Source organism: Rhincodon typus, chromosome 20 (assembly GCF_021869965.1).
Source record: "Rhincodon typus isolate 14 chromosome 20, sRhiTyp1.1, whole genome shotgun sequence".
In the NCBI taxonomy this organism is placed as follows: Eukaryota; Metazoa; Chordata; class Chondrichthyes; order Orectolobiformes; family Rhincodontidae; genus Rhincodon; species Rhincodon typus.
Window position 1 is genome coordinate 18046637 of NC_063351.1, and position 17265 is coordinate 18063901.

A 17265-nucleotide genomic window follows, 5' to 3' on the forward strand; every position below is an offset into this window, starting at 1 on the left:
TTTTTCACTGGGCATTCAAATATCTTTTGCAAATTTATTGGATCCTATGTGGGTCATAAAAGCAGCCACAGTGAACAAAGGCATTTGTCTATGTGACAAGATAGCCAAAGGAGGTTGGGAGTGTAAGTGAAGTTACTGTCTTTTCCTATCTATTACCTGAAATTCCCTATGCCCTTTAAGAAGAAAAGGAGCCCCAGAATAGGTAATCCCTAGCTGCAGAAGCAATGAAATCAAACAACTTTGCAAATAACTTTTTTTCCTGTAAAATTGAAAATATCCTGAGAAATTTATTTCCAGCAGAGTACAAGCTGTTTAATCAGTACCTGGAGCATAGCCTCAAAATGAGCCTCTCTATGTTGCTTTGTGCAGAATTCTATTTGTTAAAAAAAAATTCTTTGAAATATATATTTTATTGTCTGCAAAAACACACCCAGTGATGCATATATACTCCTACATTTGCCACGTGTTTCTCAAGCCATTACCTCAGTGAAAAGATTTGCCAAATATTTTGAGAGACTCAACAGCTCCTTTTAAGTTTTTCCAAACATATGGAAAGCACTTTCTGCTCACCAAACTAGATCTTGTTTTCTCACTAAAACTTTACACACTAATCCCAAGACAAAATAAAATGTGTCTTTGGCATAGATAGGCAACTGAGCTTGGGTTGGGGAAATGGAAGGAAGGATGATGGTAACCAGACTGCGAGAAACGAGAATAATAGCTAACAGAGACAATTAAATAAAAGGATTGAAGAAGTAAATTTCTGAAAATGTTGGAAATCTGAAATGAAAAATTAAAATGCTGGAAAGACTCAGCAAATAAGCATCCATCTGTGGAGAGATAAACAGCCTGAGTTTTAACACCCCTTCAGTGACAAGAACAGAGACGAGAAGGTCAAGCAATGTGGGTGACATTGCAGGAAGACATATCGTAAGAACTCCCCATCACTGTCCTGCTGACATACAATGTTTCCCAACATGGGGAGGTTGCTGGTATATCATAGAGATGGCCTCCCAGCAGCAATTCTGAAGGGCCATTGGGAGCAGAGGTTCCGTGGCCCAAAGAGGAAACTATTGTCAACAGAGGAAACCCCCATGACTTCCACAGATTCCCACAGAGCTTTGCTCCTTTGGCTTTTAAATTTGAATGTTTACATACCTGTCTGGGGCATCTGAATTTTGAATGTGCAGATGGAAACTTGTTGTTCTTCCATACAACAATGAAAAGAAAACTATGCTCCATCATAAAGAAAGATTTAAGCCTCTGGCAATTGATCAAATTTTGTGGTTCCCTCAGGTTGTCCTGTAAGCCTCTGCAGTTGTCTAACAATGAAGAGGAGGACTGTGGTAAACTCTCTGTGTCAATCACGGTATTGGAAACTGCGGGCTTGAGACCCATGTTTCAGCTTGATGTCGGGGTCCTGAAACCCACAGTAAAGATCAGGCCAACTTCTCAGGTCAGTGATTTCTCATTGGAACATTCTGAACATTAACTCTCTTTGTCTCCAATAAATTCTGCAAGACTTTACTGAGTTTTTCCAGCAATTTTCATGATTCATGAATAGCAGAAAATGAAAGGAGAAACCATGGAAATACACTAAATGGAAAGCAAATTATTCCCAATGAGTCAGCAGGTGAAGCCTACAATTTAGAATATATCAGGTTTTTACTGTCTAAAACTGTTTTTACTCTAGAACCTTTAATCTGAGGCAAAACTAGCAAAAATCTGAAATTGCTTAAGAATTTGAAATCATTTTGAACCTTTAATGTTCGCCACCATGTGTTCATATTGTATTTTCGGCTCTATTTCTTTCCCAGCATACTGATGACCACAGAAAACAAACAGTATGGACTGAGAAATGCGAAGCTGTTTTGAAAAGCTGAAGACTATTATCACACGTGAGCCTGTACTTGCAGCTCCAAACTTCAAACAAACACTCAAAGTAGCCATCAACGTGAATGAATTTGTGGCTATTCTCCTTAAGGAAGACAAATCCATAATAGAGAGACCAATCAGGTATTCTTCAAAAAAACTACACAACCATCAGAGATGGTTATTCACAGGAGGGAAGGGTCTCTCACACACTTGAGATACGTGCCCAAAATGGGTACAGACAGATCATAGTCTTTCCTGACAAAAGGTCTGTTAACATTTATAGAAAGATTAACACACAGAATGCCAGGTTATTCCATTAGAGCTTGTTCCTTCAACTTGATTATCACTCACATTGCCAGGAAATCAATTGTGATTGCAGACCTGAACTTACTGTGACCTGGTTAAACCTGAAAAGCTGATCAATAGGAATGAATCTGTGTGCGTGCGTATGTGTTGTTTGTGTGCATTGTTTTATGTATTTAATTATTTTCCTCCTTTATTATGAAATGAGAATGAATTTCATTCCATTCCTCATGCAGGAGCTATGTCATGACCATGATTCAGAACCAAAAAATACTGCAGACATTTGTAATTTGGAATTCCAAATTTGCTTTTTAAAAAGAGGCGGATACAGCCAAAAATGGCAGCAGTTGTCAATAAGTAGCTGCCTCAAGAGAATGCCACACCTTACAGATTTGAGGGAAACTTCAAACAGCAGCCCTTCAAAAGGGCAAACAAGCAAAACAGCCTGAATTGTGATATCTTATGACTACAAAGATAATGACAGGCTGATGACTCCAGTTCAACAGCTTGCAGATTCAGTTCCAAACTGCAGGCTTATTTTTTTTATTTTCCCCTTTGAAGTAGAGACAAGAACAAGGGTTAAACCTAACCAGTTTCAACTCCCCTGGAGTGTGCCAGTGGTACTGAACATTGTTGTGTGCCTCAGGCTGGGTTCTGAGCTTTAGCATGCGGTGATGATCACAGCTGAAGAACTATCCCTGACTGACTTCTGTGTTACATATAAAGGAAGACACTCTCTTAGTCAGAATCCTGGAAACTAGACAAAAGAAACAGGACAATAAAAGTATTTCATGTCGCCCTGAATGTTCAGTCACAGTCAAAAGGAATCAGAACTTCAGAATCTCAACTGATTTACAAAACTAAGGGTGATGTAACTAATGGTTCAACTAATGTCAATACTATCAGTAGCCTTCAATGCAACAGCTACGACATTCAATTATCTGTTCTTCATGAACAATTAAGAGACTGATCCATATAGCCTTTCTTTTTAAAAAATCTTCACTCATTTACAACTCAACACTGTGTATGCTGTATCGTCATTTCTTCTCATGTATTCTTACTAGTTTTATTAATTCACCAAAGCATGGTTAAATTGGCTTCTTCTAACATATAAGTTCATTTAGGTCTGGGAGAAAGGGAAGGGATCCTTTTAAAGCTAACCTTGTTGCAACCAACCAAGGGGGTGTGTGAATATAGAAAGGGAGCCAGTTCGTCGTCCCTCACCCAGGAGCTTTGGCATATCCCATCTGTAACCCCAATCGTAGAATCCCTACAGCGTGGAAGCAGGCAATTGAGTCCATCAAGTCCACACCGGCCATCTGAACAGCATCCCACCATCCTACCCTATCCCACTGTATTTTCCATGGCCACCCCACCTAGCCTGCACATCCCTGGGTGCTATGGGGAATTTAGCATTGCCAACCCACCTAATCTGCACATCTTTTGACTGTGGGAGGAAACCAGAGCACTCAAAGGAGACCCACACAGCCATGGAGAGAATTTGCAAAGTCCACACAAACAGTCACCCAAGGTCGGAATGGAACCTAGGTCCCTGGCATTGTAATGAATTGGGGAGCTTGCTTGAGGTCTAGTTATAACATCTTACCACTTACAACTGTAAGAAAGCATTCCAATTTGTTTCAATATTTTGTAATAAAAACAAAGTGGTGTGAAATTATAGTTATAAAGACAAATGGATCACATAATTGGTCTACTGTTACTTGTGGACAATATTAAATGTAAATGCAGAAAGTTGGTGAGCAATCAGTCCAAAAATCAAACATGTTTGACAAACATTTATGCTTGGAAGCAAATACAAATCAAATATTTGAAGGGATCCTCAGGTTTCCAAGGTGCCTTTCCCCTGAATATGCATGCACAATTGGAGAACATCACTTGTCAACGTTAATTGAATGAATAATCAAAGCAGCACTTGTGTCTTGCCTGTAAGAATGACTTTGATCCTAAACTATATTGTAGGATGGTTTCTCTAATTGCTTAGCAGTCATGTTGCATAAAGCTATCTGCATTCAACAGCCAACTCACAGCGACAGAAGTAGTGCAGAAATTATGGCTCTCTCTGTCAAGCTCTAAGAATTAACATATTTTATGGACACTTTCCTATACAGGCCTGGGTATTAGTGAGAATGCAGTGAAGGACACCTAAATTGTATGCTCAGATTAAGCACCTGAATTCAGAGTGAAGACTACAGGTGTTAGCCATTGGTAAACTAGAAAAGAGATAGGTGAGGTCAGACGTTTTTAAAACTAGCCAAAACCCTAGAAGGTACGGAAATGATAAATGTTGCAATGTTTAGCATAATCACAGATTCTATAACACAGGGCGTAACATTAAATTTAAAACAGGTATAATGCAAGGAGAGTTCAGATTTAACTAATATTGCTGATGATACCAAATGGATTGCCAAAGGAGGTACTAAGGGCTGATTAGATCAGCAAATTCATCTGAGAACTGAATAATTGTTTGCAGAAAAACTGAGAGAGCCACATGACAAGAATCAAGGGACTTGATACTTATGGAACTCTGATGTACTGCAATGATTCTTTTTCTGTTGCTATGCACTTGCTCCTGGTGTTGTGCTGATGATCATCTACATTAATTTTGAACCTCAGCAAAGAATGCCCCCTCATTTTGACCTTGGCTTTATTAAACAAATCACACAAAATAAAGATTGAAATTCTTGTGTGAGAACAACGTATGCTCCAGACTTCTTCCACTAACAGTTCCATCAAAACAAAACTGTTTAAACCTTTCGTGTACATTTTTTTCGTTTTTTTTTTAAGATTCAGGTGACAGAGTGTTCAGCTCAGTGTGAAAGCACACAAAGAGTACAGAAGGTTTGGAACTCTCTTCCTCAAATGACAGTCGATGCTAATTCAATGGTTAAATTTAAATCTGGGATCGACAAATCTTCATTAATCGAGGGTATCAAGAGAAATGTGCCCAAGGCAGGTGTATAGAGTTAGGCCACAGATCAGCCATGATCTTAGTGATTGGTGGAACAGGCTCAAGGGGACAAATGACCTACTCCTGCTCCTATGTTCCTATGAAGCACTGTCTGAGACTTGCAACTTGCATCTAGCAGCTTGGCACAGTGGTAGGAAGGAGTTGAAGTGTTGAAAGTCCTGTAGTAAGATTCAACCTATTTATTATGAATGATAAAGTTTATTCCATGTTGGTCACACTGGAGAAAATATGAACATTCATCATGCCTGCGCCAATTTAAGCAGGATTTTCAACTGCATTTGTTTCAATGTAATTTATGATGTCATCTTTGAATTCATTCATTTTGTCTTGATTTTTAAAATTCTCATTCTTGTTTCCAAATTCCTTCATGGCCTCACCTATCCTTGTCTCTGTCATCTCATTCACTTCCCCTCACCTTCCAAGATAACCGAGCTGCTTCACAGCATCCCTAATCTCCGCATTGTTGACTGTGCTTTCGGTTACTTGTGTATGAAGATTTCAATGTTCCCAGCTCTCTTCAACTGCCTTATCCAACTTTCCTCTTCTACAACAGTTTTTAAAACAGAAGTCTTTGAACAAGTATTTGGTCATCTGCCCTAATATCTCTTCATGTGGCTAATGACCCGTTTTGTTTTATAATGTCGTCTAGCCTGCAATGGCATAATTTAACAACTACAAGAAATCAGCTACATCAATGCAGTTGGGTGTTGCTATAAAGCCATGGTTTTAAGACACAGTGCATACCTTCTGTAGAACGTCTTAAGGCAAAATAGTCAGGAGTAAGAGAGCAACAGGAATTTCTAAATATTTACACAAATTTAAACAAAGATCAATGTTCTTTTTTAAAATAGCCACTCAGAAATTTTTAAAGTGACATGCAAAATATAGTGCTTTTCTTACACTCTAAACCTTGAACCAAGCAACACATGCACATTTTAAAATTAAAATCACATTTTGCTACATGTGCTGGAATGAACTGGTTCAAGTTCATGAGTCTAGTTTTGGAAAGCATGCAGTTTTTCCAACAATTTCTTGCCCTCCTGACACTGTATGATTCAGTGCAATCCCAGAGCAGGATACATAGCATAATCCACTTGAGTAAACAATTGCCTGAGCATGCATTTAGAATACTTCAGATGATCCCGGGAGAAAAGAAAACTTAAGATTTCAAGATGCAGTTCCATATTAAAAACTCAATAAATAAATATGCTGGTATAATAAAACCATTCAGTCCCTGTGACAGACCAAATCTATCCACACAGTTTTTGACTAATTGTGACAAATGCAGCAGTAGACTACCATAGTTGTAACTACCACAGTAGTTTTTTTTAACAAATAAAACTCCTGTACATGCATTATATTCAATATGAGTGAAATTCTACAAATAATGCAAAATGGTTAAATGCAAATTCATGTGAACTAATTATTCGTTCAGTGTAACCTTTGCATTTTTATATCAGTCTTCTGCTTGCTTCCTTCCCTGAGGTTCCTTTTAAAATGTTGATACACTCCTCCCTCCTCGGGCTATCCTGAGCTAATGCTTTTACCAATGGCACCCAGATTTTGTAACTACTGAAAGCAGAAAATCAATTATCTAATATAGTTTGAGAATTTCTTCATACATTTCCAACACTGGGATGAATTCTAAACTACGTGATCCTATTTATGAAGGACAGGTATTATAACATAATTGTGCTGGAAATCAATAATTCTGCTAAATGAATGAAATAAAAACAAAAAACCTTTAGTTTCACAGAGTTTCTGTGAAACCCTCTGATAAAACATCCCTGGGGGATTTAAATATGAAAAGCAGCAATATTCCAATAAACTTTAATTGTAGACACAATCACAGACAGAGGAAATTTAATGATGAAAAATGTGACCGGCTTGCTCTTTCCTCCATAATTAGGCACTTGTATTTCTTTAAACCTGCAAGTAATTAGTTCTATAAATGATCAACTAAACAGTGGACTCAGATCTCTGCAGTGAAAGGGAGAATGGATCATTACTTGTAGAGTACTATTCTCTTCAGGTTCTAGCCAACTGCCAGATGTTATTTAGCGGCATTTACTTTTATGCACTTCATAGATCTAGGTGCGAAATACAAGTTAATTGATTCTTTTGGATTTAACAATGAACTATTAGACCAAATGAAATAGGAGTGGAGCAGGCCATTTGGTTTCTTGAATTTGTTCTGCCGTTCAGTGAGACCATACCGGATCTAATCGTGGCCCTTTCCATTTTTCCCCTTGCCCTTCATTACCTTTAACTTTCTTGAAAATCAAAAATATGTCCATCTCAGCCTTGGATATATTTGATGACCCAACACTGATTTCTTTCTTGGGAAGAGAATCCCAATGATCGATGATCTGTCTTAAATGGAAGAACCCTTATTTTTGTGCTGTGCCTGCTAGTTCTAGGCTCTCTCACAAGGGAATCATCTTTTCAGTACCTACCCCATCAACACTGTCAGAATATTAAGTTGGATTAAAATTGTCTCTCATTCGTCAAAACCTTTCCTCATAGACTAGACATTCTTTGAATTGCATCCAATGCAAGAACCCTCCTCCAAAAGTAAAGAAACTAAAACCAGACAAGGTACTTTAGGTGTGCTTGCTCCAATCTCTTGCAGAGTTGTAGTAAAACTTCCTAACAGATATACTCTATTCCCCTTGCAATAAAATGTCATCCAGCTCTACACCTTGTTATCTCAGATTCTCCAGCATCTGCAGTTCCTACTATCTCTGAAACATTCCATTTGCTTTGCTGTTTAGCCTCTGCACCAGGATGCTATATTTTTGTGATTCATATGCAAGAACATCTGGATCCCTCTGTACTGCAGCATTCTGCAGTCTCTCTCCATTTCAGAAATACCCTACTTTTTCATTCTTCCCACCTCACAATTTTCCACATTATACTTAATATTCCAAATTTTTGCCCACACTTTTAATTCTTTTATAAGACTCTTATGTATTCTCCTCAGAACTTAGTTTACTGAGATAACTCCACAGGGGCTTGTATCCTGTGACCTTGTCACCCTTTATTTACAAGTGGATGGTCCTTGATATGATACAGCTTTCTCATAGCCATCTCTCTGGGTGAACAGAACCTCTGAGACTCTTGTTTATATCTGTCAGCAATGGCTCCCTTGGTTGGCCCGGATTAACAGCCCCAATCATGGAACACATATTCTGTGAGGTCCACCTGGCTGACCTCATTACAATCACTACATTTACTGCTTATCTTTGTATTGTGTGAAAAATTGGTCTGATACAATAGGAACAACAGGAACCAGCACTGATCCCTATCTACTCCAGCTGTTGCAGTTTACAAGTTGTAAATCACCCATTTATATAAACTCTGTTTCATGTTAGCCCATTCTCTAATTTTTCTCACTAACCTATTCAGAGATGTCATTCCACACCTCTGGAGCAGGTGGGACTTGAACTGGGGCCTCTTGGTCCTAGGATAGGCACACCATTACTGTGTCAGAAAAGGGCCCTTCAAGAATTTTTTTAAATCAGTCTGTTCAGAGTTACTATCAGGCACCTCTGAATAGGTGGGACTTGAACCTGGGCCTCCTAGTCCAGGGATGAAAATGTTGCTCAGATCTTTATTCCAGCGATGTTACCACAATGCCACCACATGGGATATCCACATTAAAATATCTTTCCAATCGTCATGTGCCTTTATCTTGAATACTTCCATTTTTAAATGACATCTTATAAAATGTGCTTTGGAAATCCAAATAGACAGTATATACTGGTTCCCATTTATCCACATCACTTGTTACATTCTCAAAAGTCTCTAATGAATTTGTCAAACACAGTTTCCTTTTCATGAAATCATGTGGATACTGCCTGATTGCATTATGATTTTCAAAATGTCCTGCTATTACCTCCTTAATAATAGAGTTTAGTACTTTTCCAAATGGGAAATGTTAGGCTAACCGGCCTGTATTTTCCTGCTTTCTCTCTCCATCCTTTCTTGAATAGAGAACTGCAATTTTCTGATCACAGGGACCTTTCTGGAATCAAGGGATTTTTGGATGATTAGGGAGAGGTATTTCACTTCATACGCAGAGTACAAGGCAGCTATTGGTTCAATGAATTAAAAGATCATTTTCGGTATGCACTCACCAATCTCACTAGCAATAAATTACCAAAAAGCACATTCAAGCTTAATTATTCCTTTGAGGAAGCAAGTTTTGCTTTCTTATTTAGGTTTGGTAAATTTCTGCTTAAAAGCTCTAGGTCAATATTGTTATTAATCCTCACATAGGCCAACTAGAATATCATTCCCAATTTACAAATGGTGTAAGATAATGCATTCATTTATTCATATTCAAATGGATTTAAACTTTATTTTATGTAACGGGGTAGGTGGGACACTTGGATTAAGGGTCACTGGATCCGAAACAGGTAACTCTGCTTTCTCTCCAAAGATGCTGCCTGCTGAGCTTTTCCAACAATTTCTCTTTTCGTTTCTGATTTCCAGCATCCACGGTTCTTTATTTTCAGTTGTTTTCCTGTTTTTATTCAAAAATGGAACCAAATCAACTTGGCAGCACAATGTCCCACACTTGAGAGCCTCCAGTAATAGGTACAAAGCTGTCCTTGAGCTGCCTTGCAACTACCTGAATGTGTAGCACTATAAAATATGTCAATAATTGTCCTGCATCTAAATCATGGCCCTTTTATGAGACTGAGATTCAACAGTTCCTCATAGACCCCACAAAGATAGGCTTACCATTGGGAAAATAATTATTCAAAGATTTCCTCAACTGTATTAAGATAAATCTCTGATTAGGGATTATGATGCGAGAGTTATTTTGGGAATCCTAACTGGTGATTGATTTTATATTGGTTCCAGGAAGTTTTGCAGTCTTTTCCAACATTGGCATCAACATAGTGATATAACTTGAACTATTTAAATTATCTTCAAGACTACCATGTGAGATGGACAGCAGCAAGCAAGGGAAGGCAGCATGAAGTTGTGGATGGTGCATACAGGGGAAGGCATGGGGTTTGATATATGAGACTATCATGTTTGAACCTGGGAGAGAAGCTGTATGGCTGTGCTTCACAATGAACCAGTTACTGAGCTGTGGCACGTATTGCAGCAAAGATCAAAAGCTAGCACCGAGCCCTGTAATGGCCAAAGTAATTGTAGCTCTATTTCCTGTGCACACTTCAATTTGAATGGTGATCAAGAGCTATATTTCATCACCTTCTCCATGAAGAATAGCAAGCAACTGAAAATTGATTTAGGGTTTTCCAGAACTGTTTGATTTCCTCAGATACAAGTAGTAATTGTCTGCACCTAAATGGCCCTGCATTCACTTTGTAATGAACCTGGAATTTTCTGTAACATTTAGTTTTTCAATTCTCGAGCTGCAGTCACCAAAGACAGAAAATAATGAGGCTATGTTTTCAGTTGCTGAATAGACATGATGATTCCATACTGCACCAGTCCTCAATATTGCCTTTCTTTTCCCCAGACTGTCAGGACATAGGCTATTCACTTGGAGCAAGAGATAGCCACTGAATAACTGCCTCATGATTCCTGTCAGGAACCCGGGCACAAATATGTAGCAGTTTTGCCATGACAACCACACAACCATAGTCCTGAAAGAGAAGACAATAGGGATCTTAAAATAAAAGCTCTGAGTGCATTAGTGATTATAGTTAAGAGTATGGTTCATCCTTTGTTGTTGCCTGTTGTTTGCTGTACAATTTTATACTACGATAGGAGAAGCCCAAAGCCAGATGGAACTTAAGCAAGGGATAAAGTGGTAGAGGCTCCAAAGGAAGAGGAAGGCCTAGCAGTACAGGTAGAGTCAGAGTTCTGAGCTAGCAAATTACTGAAAATAACCTGTTTTGAAGAATCCCTCTCAATGCACAAGTCACCTTACATTGATTTAACCTAGTCCTAATATGTCTTCAATTTCCAACTATATGGAAAAGCTCTAACTTCACTAACAATATTAAGACTAACATGATTCCAAAATAAGTTTCACTGCTCCACCATGCTCAAACATCCTTCATTTCACAAATACTAAAAAGAATGGAGGGAACTAAATTTCATAACCATGAAAAGCCCGACTGCCTCTCTTATCTGCTTGCTTATTTGTTGTAATGCTCCCATGAATTAGTTCCTTAATGGCTACAGCTTGGGAAGTGGGAAGCTATTGAATTTCTGCTGAGACTACTCAAGGTGACCTTTATGGTCAACCTCAAGGGATTCTATGGGATTCTAATTTTTGAGAGATGCAATTGGTGACAACTGGGACTTGGCTTTAGCCGTGGTCCAGGAAGCGTGGTTATAAAAAAGCTGAAGCTTTCAGAGGGGTGTCTGGGGCCGGGTGGAGGAGGGGGTGTTGGGAATGGGACAATGTACAGGAGAGCATTAGCATAGTGTAGCTTATGGTGACCAAGTGACAGGTAAAGGTTTCAGTGCAAGTTGGGCCGAGGGAAAGGTGAATCAGGAAATTCTACAAAAGGTGAAAGTAGCTGATCACCATTATGGAAAAAAAATAAGATCAGAAATTCAGCTCAGAGTCTATTTGTCTACAGATAATAAATAATCTGGAACATGGTAGCCACGAAGAACAATAGAGAATTTAGCAAGAGTATTTGTGTTGGAACCAAAGACTAAGGCTTTGATCCTCCTCATGTTTTGTTGAAGGTAACAGCTGAAGACAACTTATTCAAGACTGAATGTGGAATTGCAGCCTGACAGTACAGAGAAAACTGGAAGAGTGAGTTAGACGGTAGTAAGGTTAGGATGGGTTTCATCAGCATTGATGTACCAAGTATGGGTAAAACTTCAAAAGGGCATCATGTAGGCCACGAAATTAAGGACTTTGAGAAGAAATCCTGAGGGTCTATCAAAGTTTGGTTTGGAAGTGAGAATTCATGGAAAAAAATGCTGAGATTGGGAACATTGGAACCAAGTGGGTAATCCCATTAAGAGGAAACAGAGGAGAGTTATTGATGGGGAATTTGTGTTTGATCACTGACAGCAACTACGATAGGAGCAACAATGCAATTCCGTCAAAATCACACAGGATGCTGCTCCTGACTTTACGAATATAAAACCAATGACAGACGGAGAAAGATTATTTTGATCCTTCTACGTGGTCTTTCACAATTGTGACATAACACTTGGTCTCTCCACACTTCCCAAATATATGTTATCTAAGATCAGGACCACTGAAATGCTTTAAGAGAGATAAAAACTGATCTGAGGAATTCAGATACCACTTACTGAATATCTTAAAGAAAACAAACCAAGGGTAAACTTGTGCTAAGTGTAAGAAGGAAAGGTGAGAGGTGTATATTTGCAATTTGCAAATCAGAAGACATTGTGGGATGAAAGGGAAATGGAGTTTAAAAAGTAAACTTGGTTATGTAGCTGCATATTTGTAAGTAATTTCAGAATCTACACTGATCATGGCCTCGACAATAGTCATTCAAATAATAACCAACACTATCTCCTCTGTGGGAGACAGAACATACCTTACCTCTCTGTTAGCATCTGTTGTTCATTTTGTTTGTATATTACCTCATCTCGCAAGACAGAAGGGAGCGTTCAGAGAGTGTTTTAAAATATGTTTGGTTGATATAATTGGCAGAGCCTGAAAACTGTGAAATGTGTATGTAAGGACAGCAGCTGTGCTAGATTTTAGAATGAAGTGGACCATACAAATGTTAGTATGAATCCTGATTAATAGTTATTTGGTGTGTGAATGATGAAGGTGACTTGAACAATGGCTGAGGTTAGCAGTGCAGTTGGTAGCTTGTTGCACTTGAGCATGAATTCATTGGCCTTGAACGCTTCTGTTAGGTCACACAATGTTTTGTGGCATTCCATCAAAGCCTTGGGCCATGACTTCTGAAGTTGACCTCCAGAACTATCTTCTGAGCATGTCTGTAGGGCCTTTTAGAACACTGTGGACACTGAACATCCCTTTTTATTTTCTACACTTCCTGCACCAAGCCTTCAGTGCAGCATCCAAGAACCTCGCAGTCCACTCTGGTCTATGTTATACCATTCATTTATCTTTCCAAGGTCAGAATCAATTATACAAGGATTTTCAGCATCTACCTCAGCAATAACACATTTCCCCTATTGGAGGCACAGGCTGGTTTCTTCCAGATGAGTTTAAGCTCAACACACTCACTATAATTTTGGGGCCCTTGCTGAGACACAAAGCATTTAACAGCCTGAATAGTGTTGATTACATGCTGCAAATGTGTTAAATCACAAAGTTGATGTACTGCATGCACAGCATTGAATAGGCATGGATTAATTATGCATTGTGATCCCCACCCCTGTTTTCAGGGGCTATTGAATTTCACCCCACTTGCATTTTAACAATGCAACAAAGCCTTTTGGCAATGGCATCAAGAACAAACATTAGTCCCCGAAGAGTTAAAATACAAATAGAATTCACTTTTGAAAGAAAAACAGTCGAGTGCACGACATCTATTCACCTCATGAATTAGAGTTTATTTTGCTTAAAATTACCAGCAATTTCCTGCGTATTTTTCTTGAAGACTACATCTACCAATCACTTACCATACCATTTATTGGCCAGTTGCCAGTCATACTCCCTTGCACACAAAAAAAACAACTTTCAGAATGTCCTCATTTTGATTGCCTATCAGTCATTACAGTTTAAAAAAATGTTGCACCCATTATGCATAGCAGAAAAAGGAACACTGATCAGTTACTCACAGTCTCTCTAGAGAGCGCAAGCCAAAGAAAGAGCCATTCTTCAACAATGAGATCTTGTTGTTACTTAGGATCCTGCAAAATGTCAGAGAATATAGTTAATGCAGAACGGTAAAAAAGAGTTGCTGTGTAATGAATTCCTTTTTATGTCAGCATAAAAGTACTAAATTGCAGATTAATAAAATGCAAGATAGATGAAATACAGACTAATTTTCACTTGACAGTGCATAAAGCTTTATAAAGTTACATAGAAACTTTACATTGTTGCATTGAATTGTAATTTATAAAAATTGAATCAGTTACATTTGATATCAGTTTAGTTCAACCAGGAGTAAGAACAGGACTGAGTATTTTAACGCTCTGAGAATTATTGAAATATTTCAAAGAAATTCACAAGTTTCAAAATCTCCCCTCCCCCTACCGCATCCCAAAACCAGTCCAGCTCGTCCCTGCCTCCCTAACCTGTTCTTCCTCCCACCTATCCCCTCCTCCCACCTCAAGCCGCACCTCCATCTCCTACCGACCAACCTCATCCCGCCCCCTTGACCTGTCCGTCCTCCCTGGACTGACCTATCCCCTTCCTAACTCCCTACCTACACTCACCTTTACTGGCTCCATCCCCGCCTCTTCGACCTGTTTGTTTCCTCTCCACCTATCCTCTCCTCTATCCCTCTTCTATCCGCCTCCCACTCTCTCCCTATTTATTTCGGAACCCCCTTCCCTTCCCCCTTTTCTGATGAAGGGTCTAGGCCCGAAACGTCAGCCTCTCTGCTCCTATGATGCTGCTTGGCCTGCTGTGTTCATCCAGCCCTGCACCTTGTTGTCTCGGATTCTCCAGCATCTGCAGTTCCTACTGTCTCTGATCCAAAATAAATTAATTGGTTATTTATACCATTTGCTAACTGTGCTGCCCTGGTATGTATAAATTTTACCGACGTCACAACAGCAACTCTACTTCAGGAGTATTCAGTGAGTATGAAGCCTAAAATATTTGCGCACTGATACAATGGGGCTACAGTGTGTACCACCTACAAGATACACTGCATCAATTCACTCATTCATCTCCCAAACCCGTGACTTGCACAACCTGGAATAACAAAGACAGCAAGGAGTTGGGAGTGCCACTAATCCCAGGTCTTCTTCAGACACAGATTGTCCTGCCTTGGAAACAGATTGCTTTTCACTTGTCAATACTGGATCAAACTCTTGAATCCTGATTCTCAATGAAACATGGAAGTATCTTCTCCATACAGTGATTCAAGAAGGAGGCTCACCACCACCAGGGGCAATTTAAGAAGGACGATAAATGCTAGTGGCTTTGTGAGCAACACCCACAATCTATTAATGAAGTGGCAGTCGGGCCTCACATTCATTCTCGCAACTCAAAGACTCTAAATTGTGAACTGCAAGTAACTGCAGCTTCAAGTAACACCCAAGAACCCAGCCACCTTCTTTACGAGTTCTTTACCTCTGTTTTCAGCATGTATGTGTGTTTGTTGTTGCATTTTTATTTTGAGTAATGAAACTCCCCTGTTTTTCTCTCCAGGAAATCTTGGAACTGGTTTGGTTTCATTCAAAAGTACTACATCAATACAATTCATTTTTAATTTATTCCCAATCAACTTGTTCCAAGGTAAACTGCCTGTCCTCTGATGCATTTTCTCCTTGCATAAATTGCTCTGTAATAAATCATTTGTTATATTCTGGACAAGTGGTGACGAGGGGATGTCTATTTAAAAAGGACTAATGTAGTTTGTTGGTTTCATAGAGATACAGAAATATTCAGAGATAACTGCGGATTCTAGATTTGTAGTTCCAAAGGGCAAAATGTGCAATACTGTTTAATGATAACAACAATAACTATGTTAAACTATTCAGCATGAACAAATCTAAATTGAGCCAAATATCTCCATCTGTTGTGGTCACTTTTATGGGTACATTCTAGACTTAGAGTCATAGAGCATGGGAATAGACCCTTCAGTCCAACCAGTCCATGCCGGCCATAATCCCAAACTAAACTAGTCCCATCTGCATGTGCTTGGCCCATATCCCTCCAAACATTTCTTTTTCATGTACTCAACCAAATGTCTTTTAAACATTGTAACTGTACCCACATCCACTACTTACTCTGGAATTTCATTCCACACATGAACCACTCTCTGCATAGAAAATTATTCTTTGTATCTTTTTTAAAGCTCTCTCCTCTTACTTTAAAAATATGCCCCTGAGAAGATTGACAACTATCTTGTTGCAGATATTCCAATCATAAAATAAATGTGTAATTAAGTCCTTCAGTGTCAGGCAAACAATATATTTTTGGTCGTCAATAAAAACAAAAACTTAAATTTGCATAACACTTGTCATGTAGAAGTATGTCATTGCACACACTAAAATAAAGAGACGATAATACAAGCAATACTGGCAAAGGTGATTCAAGAGGTGGCTTTTAAAAAGATTTTTAAAGAAAGGAAGAGCGGGAGTGTGGAGCAGAGGATTCATTACACTGAGTACTACAAGAATAGCTATTGAGTACATGCATTCGGAGCTATGCTGAAGTAACATCAGATCACATGCGACAGCAACCAGGGTCAGCAGGGTTCCACAAGAAACCTGCTTTTACAATCCCTAATATATACATGATTATGTTTAATAAAGCCTGCAAATATTCACTTATAAAGTGCCAATCTTAACTTACTACCTCGAAATGGAGCATTCTGCAACACATACCCAGGGATAACTAGGAATGATAACACCACAGGAATGAGAATAGCCATTATTAGAATAGCCTTTACTGTCATGTGCACTCCAGTGAGTGCAGTGAAAAGTTTGTAATGTCACCTCTCGGCACCATCTTGGGTACAGGGTAACTAGGTACATATACATTAAGTGTTGTTATCGAATTGAAACAGTAAATGAAAAGACTAGAATGGGAATACAGAGTTTAAAAAGTCCAGAATGATAATGAGAAGTATCTTTAAAATACTCAAGTTACAGTGCTTTTTCACTGGGTCCGTGCCCGCTGGACTTCAGAACACGATGACACGCCACCTCCATGCACTGGCCTCTGTTCTGAACACGCCTCCAGGGTGTGTCCCCCTGGCTCCGGCCCACACTCACTCTGCTCCTGCTCTGGGCTCCGGGCTCCGGCCCGCGCTCACTCTGCTCCTGCTCCGGGCTCCGGCCCGCGCTCACACTGCTCTCGCTCTGGGCTCCGGCCCGCGGTCACCCTGCTCCCGCTCCAGGCTCCAGCCTGCACTCACTCTGCCCCCGCTCCGGGCTCCGGCCCGCGCTCACTCTGCTCCCGCTCCAGGCTCCAGGCTCCGGCCCGTGCTCACTCTGCTCTGGGCTCCGGCCCGCGC

General features: G+C 39.5%; 1 protein-coding gene across 1 annotated transcript in view; it reads right to left on the reverse strand.

The window, feature by feature from the left end:
• Positions 1–17265, reverse strand: part of LOC109937939 (adhesion G protein-coupled receptor A1) — a 458189-nt gene that overhangs the window by 392349 nt on the left and 48575 nt on the right. The window contains exon 2 of the mRNA XM_048609008.1: positions 13910–13981. Within this exon, the coding sequence (XP_048464965.1) occupies positions 13910–13981 (72 nt within the window). The remainder of the gene's footprint in view (positions 1–13909; positions 13982–17265) is intronic.